General features: G+C 39.1%; 1 protein-coding gene across 2 annotated transcripts in view; it reads right to left on the reverse strand.

Moving 5' to 3' along the window:
* The window catches only part of RAPGEF5 (Rap guanine nucleotide exchange factor 5), a 217,906-nt gene that overhangs the window by 106,458 nt on the left and 94,182 nt on the right, over nt 1-17,266 (reverse strand). For both annotated transcript variants that reach the window (XM_036877421.2, XM_036877411.2), the window contains exon 8: nt 7,090-7,163. In XM_036877421.2, coding sequence (XP_036733316.2) covers nt 7,090-7,163 — 74 coding nt within the window. The remainder of the gene's footprint in view (nt 1-7,089; nt 7,164-17,266) is intronic.

Here is a 17,266-nt window from a genome sequence, read left to right on the forward strand (position 1 = left end):
CTACAGTGTATTTTAAAGGGACTACTTTAGATGGAAGTGCTCCTAAGGCTAAATAGCTATCACCAGAGAAACTAAAACCACAGTAAAGGAAGTAGACGAATTAATTACTAAGCAAATGCAAAATTATATCAGCTACACCAAAAGTCAGTCACAGGATACACAAAGAGTACAGAACATGATACCTAACATATAAAGAGTGGAGGAGGAAGAAAAAGAAGGGAGGAAAAAAAAAGAAACTTTAGATTGTGTTTGTAATAGCATAATAAGCAAGTTAAGTTCAATTGTAAAGAAGCTGTCCTTGAACGTTTGGTACCACTAAACGTTCTAAAGCCTGCAATGGCAATAAGTACATACCTACTGATAATTACCCTAAGTGTAAATTGTCTGATTGTACCAATCAAAAGACACAGAGTCACTGAATGGATAAAAAAATAAGACCCATCTATACTGTCTATAAGAGACTCACTTCAAACCCAAAGATATATACTTTTAAAGTGAAGGGATGGAAAAAGATATTTCATGCAACTAATAGGGAGAAAAAAACAGGAGTTGCAGTACTTGTAGCAGACAAAATAGACTTCAAAACGCAGAAAGTAACAAGAGACAAAGAGGGACATTACATAATGATAAAGGGGTCAGTCCAACAAGAGGATATAACCATTATAAATACTATGCATCCAACATAGGAGCACCCAAATATGTGAAACAAATACTAACAGAATTAACGGGGGAAACAGAATGCAACACATTCATTTGAGGAGACTTCAACATATCACTCATTACAAAGGACAGATCAACCAGACAGAAAATAAGTAAGGAGACAGAGGCACTGAAGAAAATGTTAGAACACATGGACCTAACAGACATCTACAGGACACTCTACCTGAAAGCAGCAGGATACACATTCTTCTGAAGTGCACATGGAACATTTTCCAGAATAGATCATATACTAGGCCATAAAAAGAGCCTCAGTAAATTCAGAAGGATTGAAATTGTACCAACCAACTTCTCAGATCACAAAGGTATGAAACTAGAAAAAAATTCAGCAAAGAAAATGAAAAAGCCCACAAACACGTGGAGGTTTAACAACATGTTCCTAAATAATCAATGGATCAATGACCAAATAAAAACAGAGATGAAGCAATATATGGAGCAAATGAAAACAGCAGTTCAACACCCAACTTCTGTAGGATGCAGTGAAGGTAGTTCTAAGAGGAAAGTATATTTTAATATAGGCTTATCTCAGAAAAGAAAAACAATCCAAAATAAACAGTCTAAACTCACAATTAATGAAACTAGAAAAAGAAGAACAAATGAGGCCCAAAGTCAGTAGAAGGAGGGACATACTTAAGATTAGAGAATAAATAAAATTGAGAAGAATAAAACAACACAAAGAATTAATGAAACCAGCAGCTGGTTCTTTGTGAAAATAAATAAAATAGGTTAAACCCTAGACAGACTTATCAAGAAAAAAGAGAGTCTACACACATAAACAGAATCAGAAATGAGAAAGGAAAAACCACTATGGACACCACAGAAATACAAAGAATTATTAGAGAATACTATGAAAAATTATATGCTAACAAATTGGATAATCAGGAAGAAATGGACAACTTTCTAGAAAAATACAACCTGCCAAGACTGACCCATGAAGAAACAGAAACAGAAAATCTGAACAGACCAATTACCAGCAAAGAAATTGAATTGGTAATCAAAAAAGTACTTAAGAACAAAAGCCCAAGGCCAGTTGGCTTTTCCACTGAATTTTAAGATCTAATACCCATCCTCCTTAAAGTTTTCCAAAAAGTAGAAGAGGAGGGAATACTTCTAAAGCCATTCTATGAGACCAGCATCACTCTAATACCAAAACCAGGCAAAGATACCCCTCCAAAAAAATTACAGACCAATACCCCTGATGGACATTGATGCAAAAATATTCAACAAAATATTAGCAAACAGAATTCAAAAATACATCAAAAGATCATACATCATGATCAAGTAGGATTTAATCCAGGGATGCAAGAATTGTACAATACTCAAAAATCCATCAACATCATACACTACGTCAACAAAAGGAAGGACAAAACCACATGATCCTTTCCATAGATGCTGAAAAAGCATTTGACAAAATTCAACATCCATGCATAATAAAAACTCCCAATGAAATGGGTATAGAGGGCAAGTACCTCAATATAATAAAGGAGATATATGACAAACCCACAGCCAACATCACACTTAACAGCAAAAAGCTGAAAGCTTTCCTTTAAGATTGGGAACAAGACAAGGATGCCCACTCTCCCTACTTTTATTCAACATAATAATGGATGTCCAAGCAACAGCAATCAGACAACACAAAGAAACAAAAGGCATCCAGATTGGTAAGGAAGAAGTTAAATTGTCACTGTTTGCAGATGACATAATATTGTACATAAAAGACCCTAAAGAATCCACTCCAAAACTACTAGAACTAATACCTGAATTCAACAAAGTTGCAGGATACAAAATCAATACACAGAAATCTGTTGCATTCCTATACACTAACAATGAACTAGCAGAAAGAGAAATCAGGACAATTTCATTTACAATTGCATCAGAAAGAATAAAATACCTAGGAATAAACCTAACAAAAGAGGTGAAAGACCTATACCCTGAAAACTACAAGACACTCATGAGAGAAATTAAAGAAGAAACCAATAAATGAGAATACATCCCATGCTCATGGATAGGATGAATTAATATTGTCAAAATGGCCATCCTGCCTAAAACAATCTACAGATTCAATGCACTCCCTATCAAAATACCAACAACATTCTTCAATGAACTAGAACAAATAGTTCTAAAATTCATATGGAACCACAAAAGACCCTGAATAGCCAAAGCAATCCTGAGAAGAAAGAATAAAGCTGGGGGTATTATGTTCCCCAACTTCAAGCTCTACTACAAAGTCATAGCAATCAAGACAATTTGGTACTGGCACAAGAACAGACTCATAGATCAATGGAATAGAATAGAGAGTCCAGATATAAACCCACACATATGGCCAATTAATATACAATAAGGGAGCCATGGATATACAATGGGGAAATGATAGCCTCTTCAACAACTGGTATTGGCAAAACTGGACAGCTACGTGTAAGAGAATGAAACTGGATTACTGTCTAACTCTATACATGAAAGTAAACTCAAAATGGATCAAAGCCCTGAATGTAACTCATGAAACCATAAAACTCATGGAAGAAAACATAAACAAAAATCTCATGAATATAAACATGAGCATCTTTTTCCTGAATACATCTCCTCAGGCAAGGGAAACAAAAGCAAAAATGAACAAATGGGACTACATTAAACTAAAAACTTCTGTATAGCAAAGGACACCATCAGCAGAACAAAAAGGCATCCTACTGTATGGGAGAATATATTTGTAAACGACATATCCAATAAGGGGTTAACATCCAAAATATATAAAGAGCTCATAAGCCTCAACACCCAAAAAGCAAATAACCTGTTTAAAAAATGGGCAGAGGATCTGAGCAGACACTTCTCCAAAGAAGAAATTCAGATGGCCAACAGGCACATGAAAAGATGCTCCACATCGTTAATATTAGGGAAATGCAAATTAAAACCACAATGAGGTATTACCTCATGCCAGTTAGCATGGCCAACATCCAAAAGACAAATAAAAAATGCTGGCAAGGATGTGGAGAAAGGGGAACCCTCCTATACTGCTGGTTGGAATGTAAATTAGTTCAACCATTGTTGAAGGCAATAAGGCGGTTCCTCAAAAAACTAAAAACAGAAATACCATTTGACCCAGGAATTCCACTCCTAGGAATTTATCCTAAGAAAACAGGATCACAGATTCAAAAAAACATATGTACCCCTATGTTTACTGCAGCATTATTTAAATAGCCAAGATATGGAAGCAACCTAAGTGTCTAGCAATAGATGAACAGATAAAGAATACATGGTACATATACACAATGGAGTATTATTCAGCCATAAAAAGAATATAAATCCTACCATTTGCAATAGGATGGTTGGCATTAGAGGGTATAATGCTCTCATTATTATGAAATAAGCCAGGTGGAGAAAGACAAGTACCAAATGATTTCACTCATTTGTGAAGTATAACAACGATGCAAACTGAAGGAACAAAACAGCTACAGACTCATAGACTCCAAGAAGGGACTAGCTGTTACCAAATGGAAAGTGGATGGGGAGGGCGGGTGAGGAGGGAGGGAGAATGGGATTCAGGGGAATTATGATCAGCACACATAATGTAGTGGGAGCACAGGGAAGGCAGTATAGCACAGAGAAGACAAGTAGTGACTCTATAGAATCTTACTATGCTGCTGGACAATGACTGCAATTTGGTATGTGGGGGGGACTTGATAATGTGGGTGAATGTAGTAACCACAGTGTTGCTCATATGAAACCTTCATAAGATTGTATATCAAGGACAGCTTAATTAAAAAAAGAAGTGAAGGGCCTAGCACGTTTATGTGTTTGAAGATACCATAATGGTAGACAGAGAGTAATACTGCAGCCCAGCCATACTACATGCCCTAAATATTCAAACCAAAAAGCACTGTAATAGATGTCCATGATAATGATAGTAACTCAGACAGGCTAACTTTTTTGAGTACTTACTATGTGCCAGGCCCTACTGTTTTAATTATTTCACATATATTAATTCAATCTTAAGCCAAACTAACAATTACCCCCATCTTCCAGATGTTAGTATGGTTGTTAAAAGCAAGGATGTCAGAGCCAGACTGCTTTGGTTTGATTCCTGGCCCAGCCACTTAGCGGCTCATCTCTAAAGGGGTGGTTATTATACTGTCTACCTCAAAGAGTTGGTTGTGAGGCTTAACTACGTTAATAAAAACAAAGAGCTTAAGAGTGCCTAGCATATATGAAGTGCTGTCCAAGTGTTAATTCTCCATACTATTACAAAAAGAAATATAGGCCCCAGGACAGTAGAGTAGCATGCACACGGTCACTGTGGCAGAGCCAGGGAAAGAGCCTAGGCAGTCTGGCCCTGGAGGACACGAAAGGGCACGCTTACACCTCATGCCTGCTGCCTGACATTTACTCAAAGTTTTCCAAGGGCCGGGATTGCAGGCATTTTTAATGTTGCTTCATTTCAACCTCTTGACAGCTTCACAGAATCTCCACTTTACAGAGATGGAAACCAAGCATGCTTGTCACTGCCTAGCACATCAGGGGCACTATGACGAGAAAGACACAAATGCTACCCTACAGGAACTTACAGGTTTAGGTGCTAAAAAACTTGCCTAAAGGCACCAGCTATAAGGAAGAAGAGCTAGGATGCACATTCAAGTGTACCTGCTTTCTTCACTCCACCCACACATCACTGCATTAAACACAGTGTCTGAGGCAGCAAAGATAGTTTTAGTGAGAAAAGGAAGAAGGGAGGCAACATATGAGAGAAGAACAGGAGTTTTCTGGCAGATAGGAAAGATGTGCACAAGATCAGTCTCTCTGTGGTTAGTGGCCATCTTAACCCTTTATATACCCAGTTTTTTACAGCCTAGGTACATTTATCCCATACAGACATATTTCATGACTTACAGGGAAGGAATGAGAAAATAATTTCTACTCAACTTGTTTAAAAGATACTCTGGAGTGAAGATTGAAATAATGTGAAATACCAGAGAGCATGGCATATAGGTGCCCAACCAATTACATGTACATCCATCAAACTTCAAATTAATAGATTTTTGTGTAAATTGCACCCATTTATATACCCATGAGCACACACGTGCACTTATTTCTAATGCTGCCTAGGTATCTGATGGAAAAATGCTGAAAGTTTTCTTTAAGTTCATACAACTTGAACTACTAATGATTTTACCAGAGCATTTGTATAGATGCACCGGCAGAATCAAACAAATAAAACTGGTGCCTCTCCTGTGGTACATTAAGCCTTCTGAGACACATTGAAGGAGGTGACAGCTGCCTTCCTTCCTACACAGTCTAGGCCTTAACACTCATAATTATGCCTCCCAGTGAACTTAGCTGTTGCCTTTCAAACCTAAGTAGACTCTGTTCTGATCTAATTATTGATTAACCGATTTCATTGTTTCATTTTTCTGTATATCCCGTATCACTGTTATATCATTGTTGCTGAAGTAAGGTCTGTGGATCTTTTTGAGATACACAGGAACAAAATTGCCCTCAAAAAGAGTTTTGCCCACAGAATAAATTCAAAACAAATTAAAAATAACAATTTATGTTTAGAGACATGTGTCCTACTAATAATTAATTATTTAAGAAACCTTGGAGGAAATGTCAAATACACTAAATTGGGGGATCCTTGCCCAGGTTTGCTTAGAAGCCTGAAATGTAATTTCAGGGAACTGCAGCATTTTCAATATTACCATAGCAAAACAATCCCAAACAATTCCTTATATAAATTTATTGAAACATTACTACCTGTGTAATCTTGACTAAAAAAGCTAATGTGATTATTTTCACCAGAATCAACAGATTTAGAACTTTACAGGTGAAGTGCAATGGGTCAACCAAACTAAGAATCTTTAAATGCTCAGACTTTACACCAAGTTAACAGTTAATAGCACTAGGGTGTCCAAAGTTTTTATGCTGCAGTCGTATTTGGAGGTAAGTTGCTACCAAAAGCATTTCCATGTGGCGGATTACATACGGGGGCCTGGCACAGAAGCTTTGGCAGCTGAGGCATCCCCCTCCTGCCTGGCCAAGCCCTGGCTGGCTGCTGTACTGTCAGCTCCTCCCGGCTGACCCCAGCAGGTGGTGTGCCCTAAGGGTGGTTTCTCCTGGTTCTTCATTTACTTCTCTTGATTTCCCTGGGAAGTGGAGCATGTCTCCCTATCTGTCCCTCCCTCATGAATCAAATTACCAATGTGACTAGCAATTTAGGGCCCTTCTTGTGAAATGCACCTGTATCAAAAATAAGTTCTTTGTTTCCAGTAATATCACTATTTACAGAACATAAAAGGCAAAACCTGTGTCATTTGCAAACACCACTATCTCACCACTCTCAGCACAGGAGGGTGGGATGAGGGATTGTCACACAATTTATTGTACCTGAGAGTCTGAAGCACCTTCTGCTTCTGTCACAGGTATGTGTTTGTCACTGTTTTCCTCCTCTTGTTCAAGGGCTAAAAAAAAAAAAAGAATGTTAAAAAAGAAAAACAAATGTAGCATCATAAGAAAACAGTTTCAGGTCACTTTCTTTCAGATACAAATTTGGCAGGAAAAAATTTTAGGTAGACTCACAAAATATAAATATTGGGTATTTTTTATTATTTGGATGAAAAGTTTAATAGCCCTGGGCACTTTTTATGTATATTATTTCATTTATTAAGTCAACGGCAGTGGAAAAGTTTGATCTCAGTTCTCTTCACCTAAACCCATCCCACATTATCATGTTAGTACTGTGCTTCCCCCATAGTGGAGCTGACACAGATGAAGGATTCAAGTTAATCTCGGAGCAACCTTTTTTTTAGACGGTATGGTTTTTGGTTGGTAGTTTAGTGTCCTATAGTAAAGAAAGCACAATATTTTATATTTGGACTTTTCAGTGTACTGTTACCACAAAATTCCAAACTGTGGAGTTTTTTCTCATATTTCCATGGCCTCTCCCCATTCAGATCCTTGTCATCCTTTCTGTGCTGGTGCAATAACCTCCTAACACAAAACTCTTGATTCCAGCCTCTGCTTAATATAAGCCAGCATGCGCATGTCTGCTAAAACAATCGGTCTCAAAAAATATAACAAGTGCATGCTTTGGCCTATGGATCACTTATCAAGTCTCAACTTTCTACTCATCACTGAACGTCTTCCTTGACTTCTCTAGCTTCCTCCCAATCTGTGACTTCACACTGACATTCGACACCAAGCACAATGATTTGATTATTTTCCTCTTTGTACAGTTTGCTCTTTCACTTTAACAAATATTTATTGACCACCTGGGTTGTCCCTGTGAACAAGACAGATAAGCCCCTGAATTCGTGAAATATACACACTAGTTGGGGAGATAGCCAAAGAACAACAATGACTACTATTAACTAATAACAACAGTAATAATAACTATACTAATTTTTTAAAAATAAGATTGAATTAAAGGTCATGATAAATAAAGGTCAGAAAGCTGAAGGGGGTCATTTTAGGGAGGGGACCCGGGCTGGTGTCTCTCTGAAGAAGTGGTATATGGGCTGAGACCTGAGGGTCGGGAAGGAGCCATGGTGGCAGGTGAGAGTGATGTGAGACAAACCAGGAGAGAGCACAGACCACTGGAAGTTTAGATTTTAGCTAAGACACTGGGAAGGGATTTAAAATTGTGAACTGCATGATTTAATGTATGTTTTCAGTTCTTTTGGCTTCTTCGTGAAGAATATACTTAAGAAAAGGAAGAGAGGAAGCAGGGAGGATGTTAGGTGACTGTTGGTAATGTCTTGGCTAGAGATGACAATGGCTCAGACCAGGGACATGGCCACGAGCTAAAGAAACACAGAGGATTTGATTATTTTTAGAAAAAATGGACATGATGTGTCAATGAACTGAATGGGGGGTGGGGAGGGAGATGAGGGAGAAGGAGCAATCACGGATGACTTCTACATAGAGTAAGTTGCATCTACCTACCTACCATTTATTCTTTTTGCTCTTTCCATCAAAAGCAGGCAAAAACATGCCAATCTTGCTGACAGTGAGGTCACGCACTGTACTTATGGGTTTGATTTCCACTGTTTTATATACTTTTAAATCCTATGCTCTCTACTTTGTATTTTTTAAAATATCATTTCATGCACCTTTTGCTTTTACATGCCCTTTATGCCTACTGTATGGTGCTCACCATGGAGCCCATCTAAAATTCTGTGCACACAGTACGGGTTCTATAACAACTAATGGATGGACAATTCTTCCCCAGGTGATCAAAAATGGCACAACTTGACTACACATACTTATATAACTACTTCTTTCATAACTATTTATGACAAAAGAGGGGAGGGAAATTCTGCTGTTAAATTCTCCAGATATATAGGAAAACTCCAACCACTGAGCATCTAAAGGCAAGGTAGGAACAGCGGAAGTGTGCAGAAGCTTTTCTTCTATTTTCAAAAAGGTCCATTCATGCTTGTTCAAAGGGGGTCCCCTGCTGCTACTGTTACTGATTAGGAGGAAACTTAAGAATAAAGAAAACCACTAATGTTCTCTCTGAAAAACGAGAGGCAAGAATGCAAAGGAAAAAGTAAAATATAGAATAACATTGTAAATTTCACTTAAAAATGCAATGGGCTGTAGAAGAAAGGAATTCCGATTAACTAATTTAAATAACATGTCTTTCCTCATCTTATAATGGGAGAGTGATTTTCTTGCAGGGCAATTTGATAATATGACAACATGGGACAGTTTACCTCACATAAAGGTACCAGTCATACCCTGGGACTTAATTTATGCTTTATTTGAATTTTTGTTCTTTAAAGTTTCAGTTTTAATGAAAATGAAGAAAATTAAATTTTGGAATATTTTCACCTCCTAAAGTCATGTTTTTTGTTTTTAAAACAACAGGGTTCTGACATTTAGCCATTTCTTTTTCTTACCTTTTTATTCTGTAACATAGGACATTCAAGACAATGAAAAGCAATTTCAGGATTGAGAGTTAATGCTATTTTTTTGAGATTTAGGCACAATTCTTAGTACATATAAGTAGAACAAAAGGAGGAAGAGATTAACATAAAAGCATATTTGGGATATGCTTTCCAACTTTATCCCCAACAGCAATGCTACATTTCTTGTCACATCTTTGAAGACCTCAATCTTGTTGCCTAGCATTACACTTCAGTTTTCTGAGTGAGAATTAGAAACACAAGCAATGTAAAGGACTTCGCAAAAGTAACTCAGCCATCTATCTCAATCTGTGCAACAGAGACATTCTCAAAACTTTGGTGGACTGCTAACCTCAGCACCCTGATGATGAAGAAAGGAGTGTGCTCTTTTCCAATGCATAAATGACATTTTCTTGGAAATACTGAAAAATTACGGTTCCAAGAATGCATTTTAGTCAGTGGTTCTCATGTACCACGTGGGGACAAAAACTTAACTTATCCTGGACTTCTGAGAATTTGTGCTCACCACAGGAAGTACCATGTCTGAAATACATAGTCATCGAAAAGGAAACATTCTGTTGACCCCTTAATATGAAGATTAATATCAAGGAATACACAGAAAGACTATTTCTCTCTTCATGCCTCTTGGTAGTGCAGTTCACACTGGAAGGAGGAGGAAATAGTTATTTGGATTTTGTAGCTCAATTTTTCTTTTATCTGATCAGAGTTAAGAGGAGGCTGGGGAAAATTCCCTATGCAAATATTGCTTCTGGGACAGTTCCCTCCAGTGGAACACGTACACAGGAATGACAGGCTCTGGGGCCAAGGGAGACTTGGAGCCCTCACTCTTTGCCAACACAAACCATGCCCTTATCTCTCAACACACAGAGTCTAAAAGCAAGAAAAGGCCTTTGAAAATAACTCATGACAATAAAAGCCACAAGCACAAGATCTAAAGCGTAGGTTTTGAGTAGTAAACATGAGAGCCTGCATGAGAACTGGGAATATATGTGGATTAATTGGCACTAATTCACATGAGCACTTAGTTTAAATGTATCTATTTGCAAATTAGCCAAGAGCCATACCAGATGAGCTACTGCTGACAGCCTCCAAGCATTTCAGGCCTTGATAACACCTCTTTGTTGCCTTTGGGACAACAGGTTTTCTCTCTGCTCGACTTACAGGATGGTTGCTAAGAAAACTCTTACTAACTCTAATATTATTATTTAAATACAAACAAGACTGATGCCCTTTCAAAACAATGTTTAGCTTCTGCTGATCAATTTTATAAAGGTAAGAGCCGCATTAACAGAGCATTAAGCACAGTGATCGTAAAGCACTGGATGACTGAAGTTGAGGAGCATCCTTAAAAAAAACAGCCAAACAATTTTTTTTTAATTTTACAAACCAATCAAAAATTTTATGACTGGAATTGAACATTTTGAATCGCAATGTGAGATATAGGCAAAAATACAGTTAAGAAAAATAATTCATTGAATACTTTGCCAAGAATTAAAGTTTTGGCAGTAACATAACCTTTCACCTGTGCAGCATTTTTACAAAAAGAAAGCTCTTTCGTAAAGGGACCCATTGGATGTCCACACAACCTAAGAGGTAGACAGGTACAATCAGCCCTATTCACAGGTGAGGTTAAGTAAACCTTCCTAGCCCTCCCCTATGACATGCATGCATCCGTGGCAGTCTAAGTCTCCCCGGGGCCAGGATGAAGCCATAGTCCTGGCCAAGCTGCACCGTGACACCTCCACTCATACGAGTCTCAACCAGTATTTCTTCTCATTTATTTTCTTTTTCAATGAACTAGAACAGAATACAATAGGAAGAATAAGAAAAAAAGTTTAACATCCAAATGCCCCACTAGCAAAATTAAGTATTTTTCACAAACATGGATGAGATGTGTACCAGGTCGGCCTCTTCTGTGTGTTCTAAGGGTTGTGGACACAAACGTGTTAGGAAAACAGTGAGGTGTTTCCAGGCTACAAGAGGGAGAACCCAGTTCTCTTTATTCTCTAAATAACCAGCTGGTTTTTTTTTGTTATCATTAATCTACAATTACATGAAGAACATTATGTTTACTAGGCTCCCCCCCTTCACCAAGTACCCCCCACCCTCCTACACTGCTGGTGGGAATGTAAATTAGTTCAACCATTGTGGAAAGTATATGGAAGTTCTTCAAAAAGCTCAAAATAGACAAACTAGCTATTTTTTTGTACCATTCCTAGAGAGAGGCAATATTATTATTTTAGGAGGCCCCTCAACAACACTCCATCTTACATTCAGCAAGTAGAACATTCCCTGAGATGATGGAGATGAGCTCACAGCAGGAAATGCTGACAGAGGATATCCACTTTTGGTTACCAATGCTTAGAATCACCAATCACATAGGATCACCAGTGCTTCAAAACGCCCAAATCTTTTCTATTATTTAAAGAGTAAGGGAAAAGGCAGTTGCAATCTTCACCTCATCACTGTATGTTTTTCTGAAAAATGGCAGTCCGTATTCACCCTCAAGGCATGCCATACAGGGCTGTAGCTCATCCAGTGCCATTTGACTTTAGCTTTGAAAACTGGCCGCTGTCTCCTCTGTCCCAACAGTCTTTTCTCAGTCCCAATCTGTTCTGCCTGCCAGCTGAACCTGAGATTGTTGTTTTACAATTCTCTTTTCTGGGTCCTCATCCTTGGACCCTCTGAAAATACAAGTTTCCTGCAGGCTGTCTTTTCTCTCTCTGCCTCTTTCCTGGGTGATCTTATCTGTTCCTGAGGTTTCAACTTTCATGTTATGCAGCTTCTTCCACAATCTGTGTCTCCATCTCAGCCCTCTTCTCTCAGTTCCAGGCCAGTATCTCCAGTTCCACGCTGAATATTCTCATTTAGCAGACCACCATGTATCTGCTGTGTGCAGAGCCACAGGCTCCGTCGACAAGAAAGCAAGAGCCAGAAGCCCTCAGTCGCCGCATCTTCTCCACTGCATTCCACAAGCCCCTCCCGCTCCTGCCCTCTGTGTTAGCTTGGTTCACCACCAGGCTTCTTTATATGCTCTTCCTTCCCTTCAGCCTTCACACGGATCTCTCACTAAAGTCTGTCACTTCTCCTGAACTTTTCCCACCCTTTATTTCTCTCTGCCACTGTCACAGTTCACACCCTCACCACCTCTTGCCTGGGCCACTGCCACAGCCTCTCCCTTAGTGCCTTCTCCAGACAGCTGCCTGAGTTCCACTTCCAAAGGCGAATGTGATCATGCCACCCCCACCCCACAGCCTAGAGAACAGGGGACTCGAGCAGTGAGCTCAATACAATGGAGGCTCCAGGGCCCCATTCGAGTGTTCCTGATGCAGGTGGGCTTAAGCCCAGGGATGGGCAGGGATGGGCAGGTTTGAAAGTTTTGACACCTGTGATCCCTATTCTATTAAACTCTGGCCAACATTCAGGCACAGCCTCAACTTGGCCTCAATGCCAGGCCATTGGGTCTCAGACTTTCTCCCCAGGTGCACCTCCCACATTGCTTCATTTCTAGCCTGGGATGCCCTGGTCTCCATCTTCACCAGGTAAATTCTTGTCCCCTGGTCTCTCCAGCTTAAACATCTCTTCACTGAGAATCCTTTTAAATTCTCAACATTTGTACCCAAGGTCCTAGAAGAGTCCTTCCTCTTGACCTAACAGTTCTGTACACTTACAGTTTCCTACCTTAGTGTCTTAAAGCCAGCAACACAAACGTCTGTCTCTACTAACCTACATGATGAGTTCCTCGAGGGGAAAGCATACTCTAGTCTGTTTTCTTATTCCAAGTACCTGGAATAATTTCTTGAACATTCTGTTGCAAAGCAATTGTCTGTTGAACTAGACAAGAGTCACTAATTCAGAAAGTAATAATTGCAAGGCAGATACAAAAAGAATAAAATACCACGCATCCAGTTTGAGGAGAGGGTAAGACTATCAAAGAGGTTTCAAGGAAAAGGTACCTAACTTCTGATAGCTGGATGAGATGAGGAGGGAATGGTAGTCAAGGTGGAGAACTGACATAAACAGAGGTAAGGTGGGGAAAAGCAAGGGCTCTGACATGGGGCCAGTGAATAGTACTGTTGGGAAACACTAGAAAGTATTACTGGAAAAGTTAGTCCAGCTTAGATGTTAGGCTGAGGAGTTTGGAGGTCATTTACTAGCAAGTGAGGTGATGTAAACAAAGGAAATATCACCATCATTATGCTAAATATGTACAGCTCTTGAGCTCTTCTTATGTTTTAGAAATATGCTCTCAATGTGTATTATCCCATTTAATCTTCCCCATATCCCTCTGGTAGAGGGAGTGTCAAGGCTGGACTAAAGTATGTAGCCACTGTGGACAAGTTAATAATTTAATACTACTTTATGCTATCATTTGTTAAATATGTATTGAGTAGTTTTTTAGTAGTGGTAGTTAGAAACTTAGTTTCTACTAATAAAAGGTGAATACCATTTCTTGAAACTTAGCAATTTACTTCTTTTGACTTGCCTGATTTGCTAATTTTTCTGACATTCTTAATTTTTCACACATAATTTTTGCAATACTCTCACTAAAGAGAGAGGTGAACTGTGTACACAGATAAGATTCATGTTGCCTGAACCCAGCAATACCCATGTGTGATTGGTTCAGAATGATCACTAATTGCCAACCAAAAGCTAGCAAGTCTGTATGTAGGCTGATGGGGCCCCAGGGTGGGCCTCCAGCAATTTGTTCATGTTCACTGACTTATTGATATTTGGACCCAGCAAGGAGCATTAACAAATTTCCAGTAGATAACGACCACCTTCCTTGGCCAAAGTAGGGTCCATTTATATTTTTAACAGTTATTTGATTCATTTCATTTATAGAAGTCTGAGTTGAATGAGATCACACATCCGTTCCCCTGGTGATGTTTTAGGGCAGATACAGGGGTGACATTCCTCTTTGGATGTCAAGTGCTATTATGAATATCTTCATTTTACAGATGAGAAACTTGAGGCTAAGAAATGCTAAATAACTTGCTCAGAATTACACAGGAAGAAGGTGGAAGAGACAGGTAAGTACTCAGGTCTGACTCTATCTGTGCCAAGATGCTGTGAAGATTTAAATTGTGTAAAATGAATAGCAGTGAGAGTGAAAAGAAAGAAAATGGGAGGTTTATTGCAAATGGTCTAAGCAAGAATTGACTTGAATTTCCTATTAGGAAGTCAGTCCCTTTGAAAGTCAGGGCCATAATGACTTAGTCATTTTTAAGAGCTCCTACAGACTCCTTTCCCCTCCAACTCTCACCATGCCTCCCAACCCATGGATTTATATAGAGAAAGTAATAAAGGCTTTTCTGCATGAAAGAAATGTATTGCTTTTACTGACATTTGAATTTAGGTATGCTGATGTTCTGAAAATTCACAGCACTCAAAACAACATTATACATTGATAACAAGGGAGCTAAAATCAGAGGTAGCTTAAAAACTGCCATCTCCGCCATCAGATGCTCCACACAGAGGCTCTGCACACTTGGCTGGAGGTGGCTCAAGCCACTGAGGAACTGGCTCTGGACAGCTTTCCTGCTGCCTCGCTGATTGCATGATTTATCCTGCCCTAAGGCAGAGATGATTCCATTTCAGTTCTTACACCTTTGTCTAGTAGCTGAGACCCTCCAAACTGCCTTTCCTCTACTTAATAGGTTTTTATATTGTTCTCTTTTGTGTAACACTTCATACATATAAATTCAATGGAAAGTTACTCAACAGAGAAAAACAATAATGTCACCAGAGCAAAGTGTATCCTGTGTCAAATCCTTTAATTCAAACATAAATATTTGCTGCATTGTTCAGAAAATAAAGAGCTAATCACTACCTGAGCCCAGTAGCCTGTTCGGTTGTGCTTCTTATGAGGAAACATACCAGAAAAAAAGAAGTTTCCTTTTAATGCAAAGATGGTGTGTACATGATCCAACTAAACTAAACCTCACTGACAAAAATCGAGTAAGCTTAGCTCCAATTTTTCTTCAACATTTTTCTTGATAGACAAAAAAAAGCTGTAATTTTTCAAGTGCTTTTCAAGGATGTGTTGGTGACAGGACAGGTTCAGGCCAATCTGCTATAATCACACGATAAAAGCACTGAGAAGCTACAATGCTCAGTCACTGCAAGATGTTCATTCATTTAAAAAGATTCTAGTGCACTCCACTACTCCACTACTGTATGCAATTTCTCTCAGAAATTAAAATACAAAAGATTTATCTCAGGGAATAAAAATGATTTCTGAGCCTAACTATGTGCCAACACAAAGCTACATACTTTATGCAGTCTCATTTAACTTCCTCCACCCACTCCTAACAAGCCCCAGAGTCATGTGCCATTGGCTCCATTTTGCAGAATAAGAAAATGGGCCTCTACAAGCCACTAAGTCATAGAAAGTGGCTAAATCAGAACTGAGCCAGAGTATCTTGATTTGCTTTTCACAGCTTTACAAATTTGCCTTTGAGATTATAAAGCAGAAAACACAACAGGTCAGATCTACACTGATACCCTTGTTAACTAACATTTTATGGTAGATAAGCAATCTACATTCAAAAAATAACGTTACAACTTTCTATCACTCATACAAGTATTTTTTGTTCCTGAATTGTCAGCAATTCTACTGCTATATCTTACTATTGACATTACAGTGGAATTCTAAAATATACAGAGAAACCACCAAGAATTCCCCCAAGAATTCCCCCAGAGTTCTTGTGTTTGCAAATACAAGCAGAGACACCAAATGGTCCAATCAATCAAAGGGTGATGGGCAGCCCAAGAGGTGGCCAGCATTCATTTAAGAAACTTCCTTAACCCTCATTTAAATCTTCCTGCTAGGATTTCAAAGGATTTCCTTTCATTACACGCTTGGAAAAAAAAATATGGCACCATTACTACAATATTTCTAGTATATTATCTTTGTCAAGTTATGTCAACTCACTAAGCTTCAACTACATTACTTGCTAAAGGGGATGATAATAACTACTACCCACAGAAGGGTGTGTGGAAGAGGGGATGGATATAAAGCACTTAATCAAGGGTAGCTACTATATACCTGAAAACATGGTAATGTGCTTTTTCTTTTGCATTTTCACCTGTGAATAGGAGCTGTTTCCTAATCAGATCTATACACTGTTGGGGTAGAGTGGAAGATAGGGAACATAAAAACCCACTCATTAATATCTGCATTCTGACATCCAAGATAGAATACAAATTCTACCCTGAAAGAGCAAAATCTGGAGAGAAACTTACCTTCCTTTGCACATCAAGAACCAACTCTAGAAATCTCTCAAGTTCCTCTCTCCTGGGATGCCTAAGACACAGATTTGTTCCCCTCAAAGAAGTAATGACTAAGAAGCTCAGAGCTGTCCCCGTGTTGCTGCAAGCAGACGTGAGGAGAAGTGGGGAGGAGAAGGGTAAAGAGACGGCAGAGATGGTAAGAGCTGTGGACCCCATTCTCCCAGGGTGGGCTCGGGCTCTGAGAGGGTGAGGTCAGGTGGGTGAAGGAGGGGACACGGAGGATGGGAGGGTGGGTTTACACACAGCTTTGGCACACAGAGACCCTGAGGCCTACTCCCAGCCTCATGCGGACACCAGCATGCTCACAGAGAACCAGCAGTGAGCACAGTAAAGCTAGG

This window comes from Manis pentadactyla, chromosome 7 (genome assembly GCF_030020395.1).
Source record: "Manis pentadactyla isolate mManPen7 chromosome 7, mManPen7.hap1, whole genome shotgun sequence".
Lineage (NCBI taxonomy): Eukaryota > Metazoa > Chordata > Mammalia > Pholidota > Manidae > Manis > Manis pentadactyla.